The 21,866-nt window shown below is 45.9% G+C and overlaps 1 protein-coding gene across 3 annotated transcripts in view; it reads right to left on the reverse strand.

Annotated features, from left to right (window-relative positions):
- The window catches only part of IMP3 (IMP U3 small nucleolar ribonucleoprotein 3), a 174,052-nt gene that overhangs the window by 79,755 nt on the left and 72,431 nt on the right, over positions 1-21,866 (reverse strand). For 2 of the 3 annotated variants that reach the window (XM_078687033.1, XM_078687016.1), the window contains exons 3-5: positions 18,474-18,548; positions 11,245-11,324; positions 3,686-3,737 (exon numbers count right to left, since the gene is read on the reverse strand). In XM_078687033.1, the coding sequence (XP_078543159.1) occupies positions 3,686-3,737; positions 11,245-11,324; positions 18,474-18,548 (207 nt within the window). The remainder of the gene's footprint in view (positions 1-3,685; positions 3,738-11,244; positions 11,325-18,473; positions 18,549-21,866) is intronic. The other variant, XM_078687025.1, reaches the window with a different exon arrangement.

Consider the following 21,866-nt stretch of genomic DNA (forward strand, 5'->3'; position numbering starts at 1 on the left):
GGTCACTGTAGGGAGTTTGAGGTGGAGAGCCTCGGCAGCCCTACGCAACACCACTGCATAACTCGCACCCTCCTCCGTAGCCACAGTAGGAGGAGTTAGAATGACAAGGTCAGGAGAGGTGTCAAGACCACTGGCATCCTCCAAATTCTCAACCCAATCTGGGTCAAACTCACTGTGCTGTGAGAGGGTCCTCAGACCCCTACCAGTCCCCCCCCTTCCTCCGAAGGCTGTGAAACAGGCCGAAAATACGGAGGCTGGTGGACATAGGGGTAGAAAGGCCCCATTGGCGTCTGAATCAGCGTTGAGCGACGCCGCTCTGGCGCCGTGTCCACCTCATGGCTAAAACCGGGGATGACATCGTCCAGGGGCACGGGCGACGTCGGGAGTGGTGCTGGTGGGGTCGACGTTGGTGGAGGTATCACAAGGTCAACCGGCATCGAACGCGGTCCAGGCCTGGATCCTTGGGGGCCCTGCGGCGCTGAAGCAGACAGCGATGCCGGAGCTGCCGATAATACAGGGCGAGGACCCCCAGTCAGGCCTGTGTGGCCAGGAGGCACGGCCATGGCGGCCAGAAAGTCCTGCAGCTGGGCCGGAGTCGCCGACGGACCCGGGAAGGGGGGGTGGGCAGACGACGACACCGTAGGCTCCGCCAGAGCTGCGGGGGAGGTACCACCTGCACCCTCAGTAGCGTCACGCTACAGGCAAGGGGGAAGTCTGAGCGATGTCGCTTCTTCAACTTCTTGTGATGCTTCGCCTTACCTGACCCCGAGTGCAAAGACTTCGATCCCGAAGAACGATGGTGATTGCTCCACGACGGGTCCCTCGACTTCCCACGGGACCGGGACCTTGAGCAGCACGGAGCGGACTGCTGGACTTCAAGCAACTTTCGGGACCGCTCCCGCAAAGTCTTCGGCGCCCTGGCCTGGCAATCTGGGCACGACTTGGGGTCTTGGTCACGCCCCAGGCAGTAGAGACACAAGCGGTGCGGGTCCGTCACCGACATCATTCAATGACAATCCCCGCAGGACTTGAAACCAGGCATCCCTACGGCACCAGGAGTTCATCGACTCGAAAAGAGACAAAAAGGCCTGGAAAAACTCAGTCTAAAAGTGACTGGGGGAACCGCTCTCTCTGGATCTGCGCTTGCTGGAGCGGAAAAATAAAGAACGGACGTCAGCGCGCGAGGGCGTCATCTAAGTAGCTGCCGCGACGTCATCTCGGCGACCATGACGTCAACGATGGACACAGAGCCGCACTGCCGCCGCCTTCCGACGCGCAGGAGTACTGCTGACGAAAACTTTCCGGATCCAGTCTGACGCCTGGGGGTAATTCTAAGGTAAGGAATCGATCACTATGTGTTTCTTTCAGGTATGGTTCTATGTGACGGTAATCACCTTCTACTCCGATTTTGCCCCAAAACCTTATCCAGGAAAAGGTATGTGAGTAGTTAAAAAGAAATTGATACCCCCAGGCCCAATCCATCAATTGGATAGCCATTAAAGTTGAAAGTAAGTTTCAAATGGATCAGTATATCTTTGACAAGTTGATGCGCCTGGTTCTTCCCTGCTACGCTATTCTGACTGTCTGGGAAGCCGAGCCTTTCTACCCCCTCCAGCCGATCCTCTTAGCATGGAGGTAAGAGAATTCACCGGAGTGCGCCTATCGCTAACATAGTGCAGAAACACCTCGATATGCTCGACCTCGTCACTAAGAACAGACTGCAGGGAAAAAAGATATCTCCATCTTTTTACTAGAGTAGCCCTTTTATTGCCTGTCCAGTAAATCAAATCGCATGCGGTCCAAGTTTAAAAATAGGGTTTGTTTCCTTTCCCCCACAAGGATAACTCAACATGAGACTTGCAGGGACTATAGACCTAGGCAGCCAAAGTTCCCTGGTGCACATTACATTTGCGGTGGAATACAGTGTTTTTTGAGTAAAATAAAAGGTAATAATGTGCTCAAACAGCGTTTGCATTTGTTTTGCCTGAGATATTACCCAAAACAGTGTTGTGCGCCTAGGAAAATACTACTGGCGATGGCCTGCTGGAGCCTCCTAGCAGAAGCACAAGAGGTACCCTATTTTGTGTTTATGTCTCAGTAAGTACTAGAGTAAATTGGTACTAATACAGTTTTGTGCGCAGTTTTACAGTAGTACCGGAGTATAAATGACTCCTTTAATGTCCTGCTGGTGTATAATTAACCACTTGGCTGCTAAGGGGTTTTCCCCTCCTGCGCTACAGATTTATGTTCCCCATTATACATGACAAGTTGACCTTGTCATGAGCATGCAAGTGGTTAACCTGTACTCACCTTAAGCATTTTCTGCAAGCAGATCTGCCATGTAGCAGTGTTCACCTCAAATCGCGGCTTGGCGAGGAGCTAAATGTTAGCCTTTAGGCTGTAAACTGATGTTGGCACGCTGTCAGTTCGGATGTTTTATGTGCACCAGTATGCTTCTTTATGGCTAGTTTAGAAAACTCAGACGGCAAACATAAAAAAACACTGAGATAGACGCAAAACTCAAAATACAGCAGCCATATGCAAGATGATATGCAGATGACATGCTACCTAAGGGTGCAAGCAAGTGTCTCAACATATCCTATACACCCTCATAGGTGATCAGCATGCTATACAAAGAGACAGAACACATAACATAAGGGTGCTTTAGAGCATCACCCACTCTTTATGTGAGAACTAAACTCGGGGTGGGATCAATAGGTAAGATTTTAACCTGTTGCTGTAATGTACAACTTGAAAAGTGCTAGGTGGGTTCACCCATTCCAAAGGTTCAGATTTGTATGGTATTTTTTGAGGTGGCACAGAGTTAAGCAACTACGACAGAGCTCTCACACACTCACAGACCCAGACGACCATTCACTGACCCCCGGACCACTCACAGACCCACTCACACACCCATACAGCCACTCACAGACCCATACCGCCACACCCACTCAAATACCTAAACAGCTACTCACACACCCACTCAGACACCCTCAAACCTACAGCCACTCATACAGCCATAGAGACACTCACACCCCTAATCGTCTGGTACAGTAACTGCTTGGCATAGTGTGTTGTGCAGTGATGGACCAGCAGAGGACCTTAAATGCTGATGCAGTTTTTTTGTAAAAAATATTTTGCATAGCTACACTTCCTGCAAAATTCTCCGTGAATAATAATGGTAAAGGTTGCAAGCTCACTTCCATAAAGAGTTACACCAAGTCGCAGTTGTGCCCTCCATTCAGAAATGTAAGAACACAAACACTGCACCAAGAATGATGAGAGAGCACTGCAACTAAGGCATAATCACCTTCATCCACTTACATACCAGGTGGGATCTACTGCAAACTCCTATGTAGGCAGAATTACATAACACACCTTCAGTTCCGCTGAATGCAGGTCCCCTAACCCTCACTGTGCCACTCAACCCCAGAAATTATGTCATACTGAGAAACTACTGTGTAAGCCCCAGGGTACCCTGATCCCGATTGTCACCTCTTTCCTCTGTTTTTTTTTTTACAGTGGAAAAAGGCAAAAGGAGAACTTAAGACATGTGGTAATATGTTAAGTGACACTAGAGAGCTGCAGGCTTGTCCGTGTGGCCAAGGTTCAGTCGCTGTACTAACGAATCAGGCGTAAATTCTTCTTTGAAAAACATGATAATATTTTTAGAAAAGCATCTTACCTTGTGACTAAAAATGCTGAATCGGTAACAACTTCAGGTCCTACCCGGATATCTGCAGGTCTTTGTTAAGAAGCTTAGGCATAAAGTCAAACATAATCAATAAAGGAAACCGGCAAAATAAATAAATCCGGTATTTGTAAAGCGCAAACTACTCACCCTTACGGGTCTCAAGGCGCTGGAGGCCGTCGTGGAAATTAAGAGAGCTATTGCCCAGAGTCACATGGTGCTGAGCTGATCTGCTGCCAGGGATCGAACCGTGAGCCCTGTGCTCCAAGTCAACTGCCGCTGCCCTGGCCTGTTCCCTTCGTTACATCGGATGTCTTGATGCTTCTCTGTTACAGACTTTAAATGGGGTCCTAGGGGGGGAGCAGAGCGATTAGCGGTCTCCCCCCGGGGATTTTCGCCCGAATGGGACAGACCACGGGCTCCGATTGGTTAACGGGTATGGAACAGCACGACCCAGGTAGGTACGTTAGATTAGAGTAGGCAGGAACGCCATATTGGCTAGTAGTGTGAGGAGATTAGGAGCGTTTTGTGCGAGGTACGCCAGTGGCTGTCAGGAATATAAAATATAATAAAAATATTTACAGCCGTGATGGTGTCGCAGGAAGGGATGAAAGAAGCGCTCCGTGTCATGGCTGAGGCAGGAAGAAGTGACCTGCTGGTCGAAGGCGTAGATGAGTCCGCGGCCCCTCCCGTCAGGCCGCTGAAGAGAAATGCGGCGAAAGGTGTCCAGAGGGCAGTTGAAGCTTGCCGGCCGCCGTCAGCTCTGGAAAGAGGTTTGAGGAGGGCGCGTTCAGCGAGAGGCCGTAGGACGTCGGCAACGCGAAGCGGCCAGCTGTTTTCTGCGGGAGGTCGGAAGTCGCGTTCGCTTTCCCCGGCTTTGCTGAGGGGGACCAGCTGGTTTACAGGGCTGCCGGGTGAGTCAAGCGCGCACACTGGACGGAGGGTGGTCCTAGCGGGGGGTTTTACTATTAGGGAGCTGAGAGCTCTTGGAGGTGGGAGGGGCCGAGGAGCAGGAACAGGCTCTGTGAGGCTGCCAAGACCCAGACCGGTAGCTGTTTTCAGTGTGCCACAGATCTCAGGCAGTACACAATTGCATGTGGCTGACAAACAGGAGTCTGTTAGCTTACTTTCAGGTGCTAAAGAAATACAGTCCAGGGCACTAGTGGATTATTCAAGTGGCAGTGATGAAGAAATGGCTGAGCAGAATCAACAGGCTGAATATTGTAGGGGGCAAAAGAGTACTGTGCCGGCATTTTTTATTACCAGGGAGGCAAAAGACTCGGGGGGCATGGATGGAGTGGGTCGGTTTAATATTGTCAAGAATACCAAGGACGCTGCTCAAGACAGGGAAGCATATGACCAGGATTGGTTGGGCAAACAGGACATTGGTCACGGGGAGCAGGTGAGGGAGGGTTTTCAACAAGGGAGGAATCACGAGGATTATATGGACTTCATGTATGGCAATGGATTGGAGCATACACGTTTTAGCATGGAATACATTTTTCCTGTTGCCCGAAAGGCGCCTGTGGGATTTGGAACGGAGGAGGATGAGCTTGGGGAAAGTTTAGACTGGCAATGGGTGTGGGTTGAGCATGCTCCAGCTGCGGACAAGAATCGACGCAAAGGGAACAAAGGGGCCACTGGTAGCAGTTTTGGTTTGGTGGGGAGGCAGGAGGAGGTGTCTCTGGACAGAGTAATTGATCACATTAAGGACAAGAAGAAGCCTGGCATGGACGGAGCATATGGCAGAGCAGCTGAGCAAACAAGGGCGGCCGCTGAGCAAAGTGGTTTCAATGTTGGATTTTCAGCGGATTCACCACAGGCGGGCAGGCTTTTAGAGCGAGGGTCTGCTTTAAATTGGAAAACATACGATGGGGGGGGGGGGATGGAGAACGACCAGGAAGAAGTCAACAAGTTATTTATCCCCAGAGTACGTGGGCAAGGGAGGACGAGGTTGAGGTGGATTTGGAGGAGGGGGATGTGAAGAGGATGTTTGGGGAAATATGGAGGTTGTGACAAATAAGACAAGGGATAAGGGGAGGGGGAGTGGGACAACAAAATCTGCTAAATCATTTCAGGTTGAACGGGAAGATGCGGCACCCATGGCACAACAGGAGAATCTCGAGCGGATATCTCAATCGGATTTGCAGAGGAGAGAAGAGCAACTACCAAAGGGTAAGCCGCATTGGTGGGGGGCGTGGGATGTTGGTACACAGGGGGAGGAAGGAAAAGGGGACAACGAGCAGGACATACTGGTGCAGAATCAGGTGGATTGTCAAAGTCAAAAGCAAGAGGTTACTAAATTAGGGGCACGTTTCCCAAAAAGATTACCGTATATGGGTCTAGCAATGCCTTTAGGCTCGCATTTGTCAATTAAAACTAAACAGAAGATATGGCAACACGAGTACTTTGATGTTTTTCGCTTGCTGCACCGAGATGTGCAAGCGAAAGAAGGTTCGAATGAGGAAGAAATGGAGCTAGCAAGGCACCCCAGAGTGCCTCGCAGTATAGATAATTGGACATCTGCCTTTTTAATATTTGCTAGCATTTACTGCGAGAAATACCCAGAGAGGGCGGTATCAATATTTAAATATATGGATGTAGTGAGGAAAGCCCACATGCATTTCGGAGGCTTTTTGTGGTTAAACTACGACGAAGAGTTCAGGGCAAGGATGGGTATGTCTGGGGATAGACCATGGGGAGACATAGACGCTGAGCTCTGGCTCCAGTGGATGTCATCTTCTCACCCTCCGGCAACTACACACACAGCTAGTGGGCTGCCAGTGATGTACCGGCCCTTTCTGGGGCGCGCAGCCCAGGGAGGGGCGGGAACGATGGCTAGCGGGCAAACAAGTGGAATGGGATCATGCTGGAATTACAACCGGGGTTACTGCAACAGGCCATACTGCCGTTTTAAACATGAATGTTCACTAATGATTTCATTGCGGAGGAAGATACTTCAGTTTCATATACCACAGTGGACGAGGTATTGAAAATGGTCAGAGGGTTGGGAGAGAAGGCAGAGCTCGCAAAATTTGACATCCAATCAGCATTCAGATTGATTCCGATACATCCTGTAGACTTTGAGTTAATGGGAATGCAATTTGATGGATACTTCTTTTTTGACAAAGTGCTCCCCATGGGCTGTGCAGTCTCCTGTGCTCTTTTTGAATTATTTAGCTCATTTCATTTTTGCAGTGAGTTTTCCAACAGTTATATAGTACAGGTCAAATTTGTCATTACTTGGATGATTTTTTATTCATGGGGAAGGCACAGTCCAGGCATTGTGAGTTAGCATTGAACACTTTTCAGAGCATGGCCAAAGAATTTGGGGTGCCTTTGGCACCAGACAAAACAGAAGGACCAGATACACAGATTACATTTTTGGGCATAGAAATTAATACCGTAGTGATGATGGCAAGACTTCCGCAGAACAAGTTGGAAGTGATTAGAGCATGTGTCAAAGATGCGTTACAGGTGGACAAGTTGCAGTTAAGCCAAGTGCAGAGGTTATTGGGTTATTTAAACTTTGCGTGCAGAGTAGTCAGGGGAGGCAGGACTTTCTGCAGACAACTAGGTATGGCCATGTCAGGTGCAACAATGCCTCATCACAGGATTAGACTAACAAAAAGCATGAAAGAGGACTTGGGAATATGGCTGTTGTTTCTCGAAGATTTTAACGGAGTTTCCTTATATTTCATTGAGGAGGGTATGAATTGGCAGGTACAGCTTTATTCAGACGCATCAGGTGCAAATGGATTTGGGATCTTCTGGGACGGACGTTGGTGCGCGGAAGAGTGGCCAGACTTATGGAAGACACAAGGACGTAGTATTGCGTTCCTCGAGCTGTTCCCACTATTAGCAGCACTGCAGGTATGGGGACCTGAACTTAGCAATAGGACGTAACTGTTCCATGTAGATAATATGACGGTGGTCAATCTAGTATATAGACAGAAAGCAAAAGACCTGAGAGTGCTGAGTTTATTGAGGGCTTTTATGTTATTGAGTCTCAGATTGAATAAAGTTTTCAAGGCAAAGCACATCCCAGATGTAAATAACACAATCGCTGATGCGCTTTCTCGTTCCCAGTGGGAAAGATTTCGGTCGCTTGCCCCTGGAGCAGCAGTCATGAAAACACCTATTCCTCACAGTGTCTGGGCCCTAGGGGATTGAGGATCGTGCAGCTTGTGGAACATTCAATAGCGCCGACCACTCAATGGAGTTACATGCTGGCATGGCATGAGTTTATAAGTTATGGCAAGACTTTCAGCAATGTAAACAGCGATGAGATGTGCATTCCTTTAATTTTAGATTTTGTCCTAGCATTAATCAACAAAGGGCTTTCTCATACGACGATCGCGGGAAAATTAGCGGGGGTTTCTTTTTACGGGCAGTTGTACTGGGGGTGTTGATCCAATTAATGTCCTAGTAAAAAAAATGTTAAAAGGTTTGCAGAGAGAGAATTCCAAGATGCCTCACACAAGAGCCCCTATATCTTTTGAGTTATTGCAGCAATTGCTGTTGAAATTACCAGGATCCTGTTATGATTATCATGAAGTTAGAATGTTTAGGCTATGCATGATATGGCTGTTTTTCCGAGCATTTAGAGTTTCTGAATTATTAGGTTTAAGGACTGAAACGGGCTTAGATAGCACAGAGGTATTTTTGGAAGAGAACAGATTAAAAATCTGGTTAAAAAAATCTAAAACTGATCAGATGGGGCAGGGAGTGTGGATACATCTAAACGCTAGTCAAACAAAGGGTTGTTGTCCTGTGAGGGAGTGGAGGGAATTTAAGGGTGCAAAAGATTTTTCAGAGGGGCCTATTTTTGTCCACAAGTCAGGGGAGAAAATATCAAGCCATCAGCTGCTGGCGGTTCTGAGGAGAGCGTTATTATTACTGGGAAAAGATCCAACAAAATTTGCAACACATTCCTTTAGGATCGGGGCAGCGTCAGAGGCAGCACGATTGGGGCTGGGTTGGGGAGCGATCAAAAGGATAAGTAGATGGCGATCAAATTGCTGTGTGCGATATGTAAGGAGATAAAAAAAAAAATGAGATAAATGGTTATCGTTCGTGTTTTAATCAAGTTTTTCTTTCATCTAGGTGATATTCGGGGTTTGTGTCCTATCAAAAAACAAATATGGATCATAGGTCATTCTTTCGTCAAGTGGGCTGCGATTTTTGCCGAACACCAGATATATGGACGAAATCTAGGCATCCCCAGCGATGGACACGAACTTTACTGGTGTGGTAAAGGGGGGATGAGATGGAAAAATGTATTTTCATTGCTAGCAAAAATCAGGTATGACAGAGGCGGCCCTGATATGTTAATACTCCACTTAGGAGAAAATGATTTAGTAGCATATCAGGTTTAGTTTTAATAAAGAAAATGCAGTTAGACTTAGCGATGATCACAAACAACTGGTTTGGGACTAGGTTGGTATGGACAGAATTTGTTTTCAGGAAACATTGGAGGAATGCACGGAACCAAAATGCAATGGAAAAAGCAAGAAAGAAACTGAACAGAGCAATGAACAATTTTTGTGTAGGCATGGGTATTCAGACCATAGCACATGATAACATCACTGGCAGAGAAGGCCATTTGCTTAGAGAAGATGGAGTACATCTAACTCAATTGGGAATGGCCTACTATATTCTGGAGATAAGAGACATGTTGTCTAAAGAGTTGAATGTGGTTTTGTGGGTATCTTCAAGGGTTGGAGAGGAAAAAAAAAAAAGAGAGAGAACAGGGCACGAAAAGTTTTGGGTGGGGTCAGGAAAAATCTGGGGGTTTTCCTGAGTGGCAGAATAGGGGGAGGTCAATGTCTAGAGCGGATTTGATCGTCCTTCATGAGAGAGGGTGGGGGAGGATCAGGATGGGGAAAAGGAAAGGAAAAAGAAGGAAATTGAAATATGTTGGAAATATGGGGTGAATTCATGAAATGAAGCTTATGGATGGTTTTGGTCAATACAGTTGCAACGAAATAAAGTTTGAAATGAAATATAAGGTTTTGGTATAAAGTTAAAAATGTTACGGTTTCGAGGAAAATATAAAACATGTGATCGTATTTATGATATTAGAAAAATTGCCTGATCTTATTAATAAAGTGGCCTTTTATGCTACAGTGATGTTGGTTGTTGTGGTCTGGATTATTTTGGGCGATGGGGTCCTCGGGGGGAGCAGAGCGATAAGCGGTCTCCCCCGGGGATTTTCGCCCGAATGGGACAGGCCACGGGCTCCAATTGGTTAACGGGTGGGGAACAGCGCGAGCCAGGTAGGTACGTTAGATTAGAGTAGGCGGGTACGTCATATTGGCTAGTAGTGGGAGGAGATTAGGAGCGTTTTGTGCGAGGTCCACCCACTCACCCTAAAAAATAAAATAAAAAAAAAAGAAATAGAAAGATGACATTTTAGTCAAAGTCAGTATGCCACTATAGGACAGGCAATTTGCTCTAATCTATGGTTTTCAGGCGGAATAGGGGGGAGGTTATTGTCTAGAGCGGACTTGATCGTCCTTCATGAGAGGGGGGGGGGGATCAGGATGGGGAAAAGGAATGAAAAAGAAGGAAATTGAAATATGTTGGAAATATGGGGTCAATTCATGAAATGAAGCTTATGGATGGTTTTGGTCAATACAGTTGCAACGAAATAAAGTTTGAAATGAAATATAAGGTTTTGGTATAAAGTTCAAAATTTTACGGTTTCAAGGAAAATATAAAACATGTGATAGTATTTATGATATTAGAAAAATTGCCTGACCTTATTAATAAAGTGGCCTTTTATGCTACAGTGATGTTGGTTGTTGTGGTCTGGATTATTTGGGGCGAAGTGTGTTTTGGCAAAATAATAGCCTTATCAGTTTGATGAGACTCAATACAGGAAGTTATTGCAGAGTCCCAGGGCACACACTAGTGGCATTAAACCCTCTCATCAATGTACAAAAATGCTGAATGCTGTAGGGCATTTATCCAATTTGTGAAGAGGAGGATCACTGTTATTTACTCAAACAACTTGGATTTCGTGTAAACACAACAAAAATGCTTAACTCTAGAATTTCATAAAGAGCACAACGAAATACATACTTCATCCCTTTTTATAGAAAACAAAAGGATCTTTGGACACCCCCCCACCCCAAAAAAATACTTTACATAAGGCAGCCATTTTTAACACAATATTTAAACGAACCATTGCTTAATTTGAAAACTGCAATTCTGCATTTAGACATTGGAAACAGACTAGCGTGTTGTGTTCAGAAAGGATGGATGGAACAAAATATATTTTAATAAAAACAAACCAGACCAATCCACATGTTGTTTCATTGGCAATTTTCGTCTAAATGGAATTACCAGAGTAAGATGGAGAGGTAGGCTTAGGGCAACAATGACCCATTTGGGTTCAGTTTTTCGTTTTTTTTATTAAATATTACCTGTAAATAACATTTCCATGAAACATACATTAGAGAAAAGTTATAAATCAGTATCGGTCAGAAGTATGCATTCATGTACACTGGTGCGGAGTGAAGACACTTCCAACGTTTTAAAAAGGATACGTCCCTGTTCAATAAAGGTGATCGCGCTTTTCAGGTTCTGTGCCATTCGGAGTTTTACCACTATTGTAGGAAGGCGCCTCCTGTACCAAAATAAAAGCACAGGGAAATAATTAACAGACATACCGCCAAACAGCTTTTTAAATCGACCGGTTTAAAGCTATTCATTAAGCGCACTGGGCCATTTCTCTAGACACTCATCCAGGGTCTTAATGTGGCGGTAACCCGGTTTTTAGCGATTGCCTGAAACAGTAATTGTGATTGGCGGAATTCTAATAGGAGGGAGTTCCTTATTTTGGCTACTTCATACCTGCAACTTTTCCACCCCTTGTACTATCGTGAACATTTGGGAACTTCCATTTTGGCACTCATTGCTACGGCTGAGTTTTGGTATTAAACATGTTAGCACTTGTTCTTAACTTGTGGTCCAAGGACTCCGTGAGGCCTACTCAAGGCATCTACGACTGACAACATTAAATAATACTAAAATTAATACATTAAAATAATAAAGTCTGCACAAAGAACGAAGCACCAAATAAAATTAAAAAAATCTATATTGGATTGTGCATTAAACTAAATATTTCAATAATAAGGCATTTGTTTGCAGTACACTTTTTTTTTAATATGGTTTTGAAGTTCACATCCTAAAAATTGCTTAGGCCGGGGTCCCCAGCTTCCAATAACGACTCAGTGCGGTACCAGGATTCCAGTAATGATTATGCGAGGGTCCATGGAAGTGAAAATGTTCATAGTCTGAGTTTAAGCATTATTAGCTTATGTCAAAGCTTATTGGGCTAATGCACAAATTTAATTACAAATTATGTTGCATACTACGAGCAGTTTAAAGCTTACATGCCACTGGGATATACTCATTTTCGAAAATCTCAAATCGCTCAATCTACCACATTTAGGACTCTGAAGTCGATCAAGGGGACTGCTGTGAGCGTGTTGTACTGGTTAACGTATTTGTAGAAAAGGATACCGCAGTCTGTTGTGAACAGGACATTTCTTTCTAAACGATTTAACATAATCACATCAAACATATACATCTAGAATAAGTAGCAAATAAAAATGGCTAAAGAGGAGTTCTTTCATCTGAAGAATGATTTTACGCATCTTTGATTTCCTGAATTTATGTCTCAAGTTTCAGTTGTCAATGTTCTTGATTTCATCTACACAGGTCTACAGAAAAGGTGGCGATCTGGTACTGCGGGATTATCCAAATAGTATCAGGCCTGGTTCCCGAAATGATACAGTGGACAACAGCAGAAGGGGCAGCACTCTATAGAAAGGAGAAGCGAATCCTTGAAAGCAGGGCAATGGGAAAAAATAGCTCAAATGCAAACACGTGCCACAACTCGCAATATAATAGACACAAGGATAACAACAAGCAACAGCACAGAGAGGTAAAGGCTTTACAACGAAAACTCCAATGCACAAACAATAACCCCTGCACCAGGCGTCACTCCAAACTCCCACATATATTCAATAAAGTTAGCCAACAAGCGTTGTGTTCTGTTACTTTGCAGTCGATGTTGGACGAAGTTTATTTGCATACCATGTATGAAATACTCCTTACAATACATTGCCGAGGTGATACTCGCTATCACCGGCCATAAATTAACATCACAGGCTGTTATAAATCATGGTCATAAATCATTCTGCTCATCTTACTAACTCATATCATCAGCCTGACAGTTCGTTATCAGTCCCTTTTTGGAAGTCATAAATCATTTTGCCATCCTCATAAATCACTGACATGTCATGCTCACATGGCTGACAGGTCATAAATCATACATGCCGTTTTTATGGGGTCAAAGTTCTCGGTTGGTTTTCACGCCGCTTGCGTGGGGGGGGTAGCTTCTACCTGGAGTTAGGCCCCACCTCGCTACCTTGTTTGTCCATTTTGTGCCCTACCATTCGGTGGGTCTGGGCTGCAAGTGCTGTCTCCGTTTGCTCCCCCTTTTGGCCTACTCACCCTGCCGTAAGGCATCCCAGGTTAGTGGCCTTCCTCCTGCACAATGCCCCGCCGGTGTGCCTCCATACCAACAAATGTACCCCTCTTTACCTTCCACTTCCTCTGTTCAGCACTGCGACAATGCTGTGATTAGGTGTTGGCAGGTATTGAAATCCCTCAGCGCATAGCCCGGAGCTCCAAAACGCAACCTGTGCTGGGGGAATGGTGAGCTTATAACCCCAGCTGTTGTTAGTTTAGGCCAGAGGCAGTGTCCCCCCACTGGGACGCTCATGGGTGGCGCTCATGTTCTTGACTGGGGAAAGGGTGTGCGGGGAGGGCCTCCCTTCGTCTTTGGGCGTGATGTGGCAGCCCAAACGGTTTTTGTGTGTGTGGAATCATTTATTATTTTTTATTTCAGCTTCTACATTTGGTGGAGAATGTCGCTTCCAGACCACTGACTATTTCACGTACTGGCTGCTAGACTCGGGTTTCCATCTGAGTGTGGGGACCTGGGGTTTGATAACTTTTGCGTTAATCTTTCTCTCTAATCTGCATCCCTTGGATGCTGGGGGACTGTCTGGCCATAAGTTGACTTTGCCTTGTCTCTGGCTCCTACTTCTCTCTCTCTCAGCACATTTGTATGACCCTCAGTTTACAGCTCTCCATTGCGCTTCACTCTCCCTCTCCATCTGCCTTACCTCTTCTCATGCCTGGGTTTGTTTGCCTGTGCCCTGGCGACGTATATATCTTATGTTTCCACAGCTTGTTTGAAATACCAATGGCTATAATTGCGGCAGTACTTATCCCTTTTTTTCTGTGCCCTCTTCGTGGCTCTCATAATTTATTTCTCAGTCAGTCATCATTCAGCTGAAGACTGTACTCCTGTCTAACGTCAGCACTCGCTAACGAGTGCCGACAGGCTTTCTCCTCTTGTTCCGTGCGTGCCTCTTGATCTCGGACATTGCTGCCGATCTCTGCCAGAATTCTTTACATGTGCAATTTTGCTCTACCATTTAGTTCCTGGTCCAGATACCCTCCTCACCTGGCCGGTGATGCCATCTTTCTGCAAGTTCCCTGCACGCAGTGACTTCCTGGTGCCAGGCAGCACCTAGCTGACAGCGCACCAAGGAGGGCGGCCTACTGCACCCCCGTCTTGCTAGTAGAGATTCCCCAGCCGATGGGGGTGAAGGACCTTCACAGCTACTTCACATTGACTGGAACAGAGGTCGGTACGCTTTGCCAGACTCAGACACCGGTAAGTCTTGAGTGGGGGTTTTAAATACTCCACGTTGGGTTGTAGCAGGTAGCCCCTCGTTTTAGAGCTGTGGCAGTTTTGCTCCCCAGGTTCAGGTGGTGGCGGTAATTGCACTCCTGTCATTGCACATCCTACTTGTGCTGGAACGATATCGTGGAGGCTGTGGCCAGTTGGGATGCACCTCTTGTGGTTGCAACAGTTTCTCAGGGCGCCAGTTCTTAGGGTCCATGAACTCAGGCCTGAGTCCAGCTAACTCACCTCAGTGCCACTGGACCTGGGTACCCAGTGGGACGCTGCCTCCTACTGGACGCCAGAGGTGGTCTCCAGCTGTGCCTTGGGAGTTTCCTCAGCACAGAGGAGGGATGATCAGTTGTCCTGTTGTCTGTTATTGTTGGGTTCCTTGCATTTTTCTATTGTTTTATTGTTATATGCCTCTCATATATTGTGGCAAAGTATAGTTTGGGTTGTAGAGTATTGTTACTATCTGTAAGACATCATTTCTTCTTCGGGTATTGCGACGCTACATGATTGACATTTGATGCTGCTAACTGTCTGACACTATAATAAGCTCCCTTCCAATATTTACTGCCACCATATCAAACGTCCTTTTATATCACCGTCCATTTATTATGGACTGACTGACTTCTTAAGATTTGCCCTGTATTGCACAATACCTCCCCTTTGCATCCTGTTCCTGATGTCCGTTGACATAACAATAATATTGTTCCTATTTCCCATTACTCTTCTGGGATTAGTGTAATAACACTGCACATAGTTACAGTACACAGACTCTCTGACAGCGCTGCACGCAGGGTTGTCAGAATATGTTTTATGTGTTTGTCTGCACTGGACGTAGAGTTCACCATCCTGCACTGTTTACTTGATTGCCTGAGTGCCTTCAATTCCGCCTAGCCGCCCCTTCCGCCCTATTATGGGATAACGGAAGATTGCAAGGAGACGGAATTACTAATCTTTCTTCTAAAATACTTTCCTGTCACCTTTCATTCTGTTCATGGGACGATAGTAATAAGCACCCAGAAATCTCTCTCGTTCCCACTTATGAACGCTTGGGTGAACTTGAATTAATTGACCTGTCTGTTTGCCTGACGAATGGCTCCCTCTGCTATCACAACAGCTGGAGAGTGGCAGAGAAGCACATGATAGCGTTCGTTTACCCACTGTGTTGTTTGTTCATAGTATAGCGTGAGACCCCACCCATCTGTCTGGTGTGTCTGAACTGTCCCTGTACTACAAGGCAGGTTAGCGTTTGCTCTTCACACACTCTCTCACAATGGGAAACACACTCTGCAAAAATAATTTAGACAGCAGTCAGCCGCCCCCTCTTAAAGACTCTCTGGCATACAATGTTGCCCTAAGCAAAGGACTTCACTCCATACTATTTATACATAAATGGCATGACCTGACAGCTAGGAGACCGGACTTGCAGTTCCCGTGTCAGGGAACGTACGACATCAAAAAGTTGTCATGTGTGAGACAAATGTTGAAATTAAAAGGCAAAAAGTTAAGACCAACCGAGTGGGAATAATTTTTTCAATGAGATTTGGTTCTGTGTGACAAATGCGCAACTAATGATGTAAAATCGAAAGTCCACAGAGAATTATTAGAGGTCAAGAATAGGGTGCTAAATGAGAGAAGTAAGCAGAAAATAAATGAGGATTGGAGAAAAATGCAAATGGATATTGTAGGAGTATACCCATGCATACCTGTAGAGAAAGAAAATAAGGGGAAAAAGGAAGATAAGGGGGACGTGACGCATTACTAGAAGACCTGCTAATGGGCCGGATAAGATCCACTACAGTCTCACACTCCGCTCCCACAGAAAAACCCTCTGAGTTAACTTAGCAGCAAAAGACAGACGCTGTAGCCTTAGCACGCAAACTTATCAATGAAGAAACTACCAAAATAGACTTGGACGCCATCCAAGAAATTGCCGTTCTGCAGCTAATGAGGATAGAGGCAGTCCACGCCGCCAGAAAATATAGTGATCAGAAAAGACAGCTGCAGGCCCAATGTACACAAAGAGACATAACGCAACCGAGACTAATAGATCGCAAATGGCTACAATTCGACGACACATCAGAAGATTACACTATGTCATTAACACAGTGGCAGTTCCTGGTTTGGGAAGTTTGTACATACGTATTGCAAACAGTCCATGACATCGAATTGCTAAAACAGGCAGTAGTAGGCTCTCAACAGCCTGCACCACAGGCTAGGCGTGACAGTTTAGGTAAAACAAATAATGCTATTTCATCTCCACACAGCTCACCCTCAACCCAAAAGAGGATACTGAAATCAGACACAGCCAAATGCCAGGATTTACTGCAACAGATGATGGGAGGAACACTAACTGTAGATGCCCTCACATAACAACACAACAGACTGTACCTAGAAAAAGTCCTGTCCCTAGCAAGTGCACAGTTAATGGACAACGGTGCCCAAGCCCACACTGCTTATGTCCAAAGAGCAAAGATCACAGGGCCAGATACTACAGGTGTAGTTCCACCACTACCTACACAGTATGAATGGGACATAGCGAGGTTCAGTTTCACAGACTCAGACTTGCAAACGTACAAAGAGGAAGACATGAAAGATAGACTACAATATGCTGTAGACAAGCAGCTGGTGCACACGTTTGCAGTGTTGGAAGTAGTTCAGACCCTCACCCCTCACGCAGGAACCCCAGCACTATCACCGGCTGCCCCATCAACACTAATGATGCCCCTTCGAGAAATACCACCTCCACCAGGTAGTAAGGATAACGGATTAGCATATGTCCATGTCCCTTGGTCTAGACAAGACATTATGGGCTTTACGAAGGACTTTCCCAAGCTCAGAGAAGAGCCAAGGAAATGGTACGCTGAGCTAGACAGGATGGCAGTTTTGGGAGGACTACTATGGAGAGATTTTGACACCTTATTTAATATAATAGTCCCAAAGGATCTGTGGGAAGACTGTAAAAAGGAAAGTGGAGTGGCCAAAGGAGGAGCCAAAGAGGGTCAAGGGAGGAGCACCAGGAGATGAAGTAGACGAGAAGTACAAAGAAGTAGTGAAATACTTAAAAGACAAAATACCAGAAGACAAGGTACATTGGAACAAGATCACACATACTAAACAAGAAAAGGATGAGAGTGTGAACTCTTATTTCGACTGCCTTCTGCAAGTCCATCAGCAGAACAGCGGGCTAAAAAATCCAATGGGAGAAGCCATGCCAGCCTTTGTCACCACTTTTGTCCAAGGCCTGAGACCGCCTATTAAAACACACCTCCAAACCTCGTTTGTTGGCAGCAAGAGCCCATAGAAAAGATGCTGGCAGCAGCAAGGTACTGCTCTGATTATCAGTCCAATGTACAGACAATGGAATCAGAGAAAATAAAGAAGGAAAAGGTCAGACTAATGGTAGTGCAAGAAAGGTTCTACACAAGCCAGCAAGGAAGAGGGAGGGGACAAGGCACGGGGAAGGGTACAGCAAGACCAGAGAATAACAGGTCAGCTTCCCTACCGCCACCAGGGACAGCTTGCTTCTACTGTAAGGACCCGGGTCACTGGAAAGCAGACTGTCCCATATTAAAAAGAAAAATGCGGAAGGCAGGCCCACACAGAATAGGGGACAGGACCAACAACAATACCAACTTAATACCCAGCGTACAGAGTATAGAAAAAATGAACAGCAGGGGTACATGTCCAACGACATGTCTCCAAAAAAGCAGGACTGGGCAGGGAGGGATGGGTGGGGACAGCAGGACAATAGCTTCCCACAGCCACAGCCTGATTACAGCAATACAAAAAACACAGATGGCAGCTGTGCACGTGCACGAGCTCGTGAACGCAAGCTGTAGGCCAGAAAAAGCCTCTGGTGGAACTTTTAAAAGCCATTTAATAACAGTCTCGAAGAGACAGCACATGCACTGTCTCAGGCGAGACCTAAAAATGGTTACAAGCTAAATACATAACTGTGCATATGACGAGACTGATAGTTGTGAATCAATGATGAGTTACCTGCAAAAAGATGAGGCTGAAACATTTTCACACAGCTGGAGGCCCTGTTTCGTATTTATGAGTCCCATGGCATATCTAATGTTAAAGAAAGAAAAAAAAATGTAACACCCATTTTAGAAAAGTTTGCTTTTTAGCCTTCAACCGACAAGTTTAAAATACATCCTAATTGTCAAATGGACTTCAAATCATTAAAGCGGTACACCACTAAAAAGCTCAGCTTTGACGGCAATGAGAAGTGACAGAACAGCTTCCTATTTCAGTTGGTGCAAAGTACGTCTCCGCATCAGAGACTCCACAACCAATATCGCAAAGAGAATGGTGAGCCAGGACAAAGAAAAAGGCAAGCTACTCACTCATTACTACAAATTCCCCCACAACACCGGACCCCAATACCTTAATGATAGAGTCTCCTTCCACGTACCCAAGAGAGACCTCTGCTCCGCCGACCTAGCCGAAACTGTGCGCATCCATAGAGCCAGAGCAGGTGGAAGAGCCTACTCCTACATCGTGGCAAAGACCTGGAACAAGCTCCCTCTAAACATCAGACTTTCCCCCACTCTGCACACCTTCAGGAAGAGCCTCAAGACGGCTGATTTGGAGCTGCAGCCCCCCCACCCCCATGCGCCTTGAGACCCTCACGGGTGCATAGCGCACTTCATAAATCCCGGATTGCTTGGATTTCTTTTGGTTTGGTGTCATTTTAAAGAGAAAAATATTTCCTTGTTTTATAAATTGGTATTGGATTTTATTGTGCATTGTGCCTTAATTATTCACTGAATTGCAGTTTTAAATTTTTTTACATACCGGTCTGCTTTGCTGCTCGCAGCTAAGCTACCAATGGTTGAGCATGGGAATAATTTATGGAGACCTATTCTGAGCCCTAGACTGTGTTAGTGGCCTCATTACCAGTGGTAGATGCACATTTACCTCAACTAATAACCTACTTTCCAACATATGATGTTCAGCAGTGTGGATAAGGACTCGTGTTTAAAAGTACATCTTTCAGTAAAGTGAATTAGGATTGTAAAAATCCTCTAAACGCTCTTAGAACAAATCCTTTGAGTTCTGAAGGTTGGGAATTTGAACTAAACTGATTCTTTATCCATTGTTTTGATTTTTCCAAAATTGTTCCAAGTCCGATTGCTAGTTGTTATGTTAATGAATTTCTAAAGCACACGAATACCCGTAGGTGTCTTGACGCTGATTCGGAATAGTTACCTGAAAAGAAGAAAAAGACTAGATGTTAAAAGGCCATTTTTTTAGCAGTTCCCTGCAAGTCAGCAAGGTGACTCAAAACTAGGGATACCATAGAGCTAGACCTAGATAAACTGATTAAACTCAAGATGACTGAGCTTAGTGGGGAGAGGTGTGGCGCCGCGGCCAGGGCGACTGACGCTGGAATCTGGGGATCACGGTTCGATCCCCAGCGCCGGCGGCAGATTAGTCCAGCACCATGTGACTCTGGGCAATAGCTTGCTTAATCTTCCCGACGGCCCCCAGCGCCTAGAGACCCTAACGGGTGATTGTGCGCTTTACAAATGTGGATTATTATTATTATATAGTTAGGCTTTCCTGTTTTCAGTTTCTATTTTTGGTAAATTCTGGTGGGGTTTTTTCAGTGTTTTCAATATCTTAAAAAATGAATATGCTACTTACCAGTATGCATCTGTTCTTGGCATGTAGGGCTGCTAACATTCATATCTTAGCATTAGATCGCCGCCTAGTGCTGGGCTCGGATGATCGCACATTGTTGTCCTGGAAGAGTCTTCGAAGTATCCTGAGATAGGTGGCTCCTCCCCTGGACTACAGTGCGCATGGGCATCGGCTCCATCCCCAGATTGTTTTTCGCCATTGTGGCAGAAGATGGAGTGAAAAGTGTAAAGGATGTCCATGCTAATGAATAAATACAATAGTATATCTGCAGCTGCGACAGGCACCGGGGAGGAGGGCGGGCGATATGAATGTTAGCAGCCCTACATGCCAAGAACAGATGCATACTGGTAAGTAGCATATTCAGTTCGAGGCATGTGGGCTGCTAAATTCATATCTTAGCATAGAATACATAGCAGTCCCTCCATCAGCGGCGGTTGCCCGTGCCAGCTGCAGAAACCTGAAAAAGTGTCTTCAGAACAGCCTGTCCTACAGCAGCTTGCTGCTTGGAATGCACATCAACACAGTAGTGTTTTGTAAAGGTATGTGGTGTAACCCACGTGGCTGCTCTGCAAATATCCTCTAAAGGAATGTTCCCTAGGAAAGCCATGGATGCCCCCAGTTTGCGTGTGGAGTGCGCTCTGGGGGGTATTGTTAAAGTGCGCTTGGCTTTTTGATAACATATCTGGATGCACTTAACAATCCATCTGGCTATCCCTGCTTTGGAAATCGGGTTGCCTTTGTGTTGTGGTGCGAAGGCAACAAAGAGTTGTTTTGTTTTTCTAAAGGGTTGTGTTCTGTCTATGTAGTACATCAACGCCCTCCGTACATCTAAGGTATGGAGCATTCTTTCCGCCACCGTTTGCGGGTTTTGAAAGAATGCTGGTAAGTCAATAGTTTGGTTTAGATGAAACTGTGACACCACCTTCGGAAGGAATTTGGGGTTAGTGCGTAGCACCACCCTATTTGGATGAATTTGAATGAATGGCTCTTGGATTGTGAGCGCCTGCAGCTCACTGACACGCCTCAGAGACGTAATAGCTACAAGGAAAGCTACTTTCCACGTAAGGAACTGGAGTTCACACGAGTGCAGTGGCTCAAATGGCGGTCCCATCAGTCTGGTGAGAACGACATTGAGGTTCCACACCGGAGCTGGCGGTGTTCTTGGGGGAATGACTCGTTTCAGACCTTCAAGGAAGGCTTTAATGGCGGGCACTCTGAAGACAGAGAGGTGCTGCCTGTTCTGGAGATAAGCCGCTATGGCGGATAGATGTATCCGAATGGAAGTGTACGCTAGATTGCACTTGTAAAGATGCAACAGATAGCAGATGATGTTGGGGATAGATGCATCTAGCGGGTTGATGTCATTGGCTGTACAGTAAATGACAAAACGCTTCCACTTTGCAGCATAGCATGCTCTAGTAGTTGGTTTCCTCGCCTCCTTGATGATGTTCATGCACTCCGGAGGTAGGTTAAGGTATCCAAACTCTAGGACTTCAGGAGCCAGATCGCCAGGTTGAGCTGTTGCGGATCTGGATGCTGAATGTCTCCATGGTTCTGCGTCAAAAGACTGGGCGTGAGGCGCAGTCTTTGATGCGGCACCACTGAGAGTTCGAGGAACGTGGTGTACCAAGCCTGGCGCGCCCACGTTGGAGCAACTAGGATGAGAGTCATCTCGTGCTGCCTTAGCTTTCTTGCGACCAGCGGTATTAGAGGGGCTGGCGGAAAAGCGTACGCAAATTT

Source organism: Lissotriton helveticus, chromosome 1_1 (assembly GCF_964261635.1).
Source record: "Lissotriton helveticus chromosome 1_1, aLisHel1.1, whole genome shotgun sequence".
Taxonomy (NCBI): domain Eukaryota; kingdom Metazoa; phylum Chordata; class Amphibia; order Caudata; family Salamandridae; genus Lissotriton; species Lissotriton helveticus.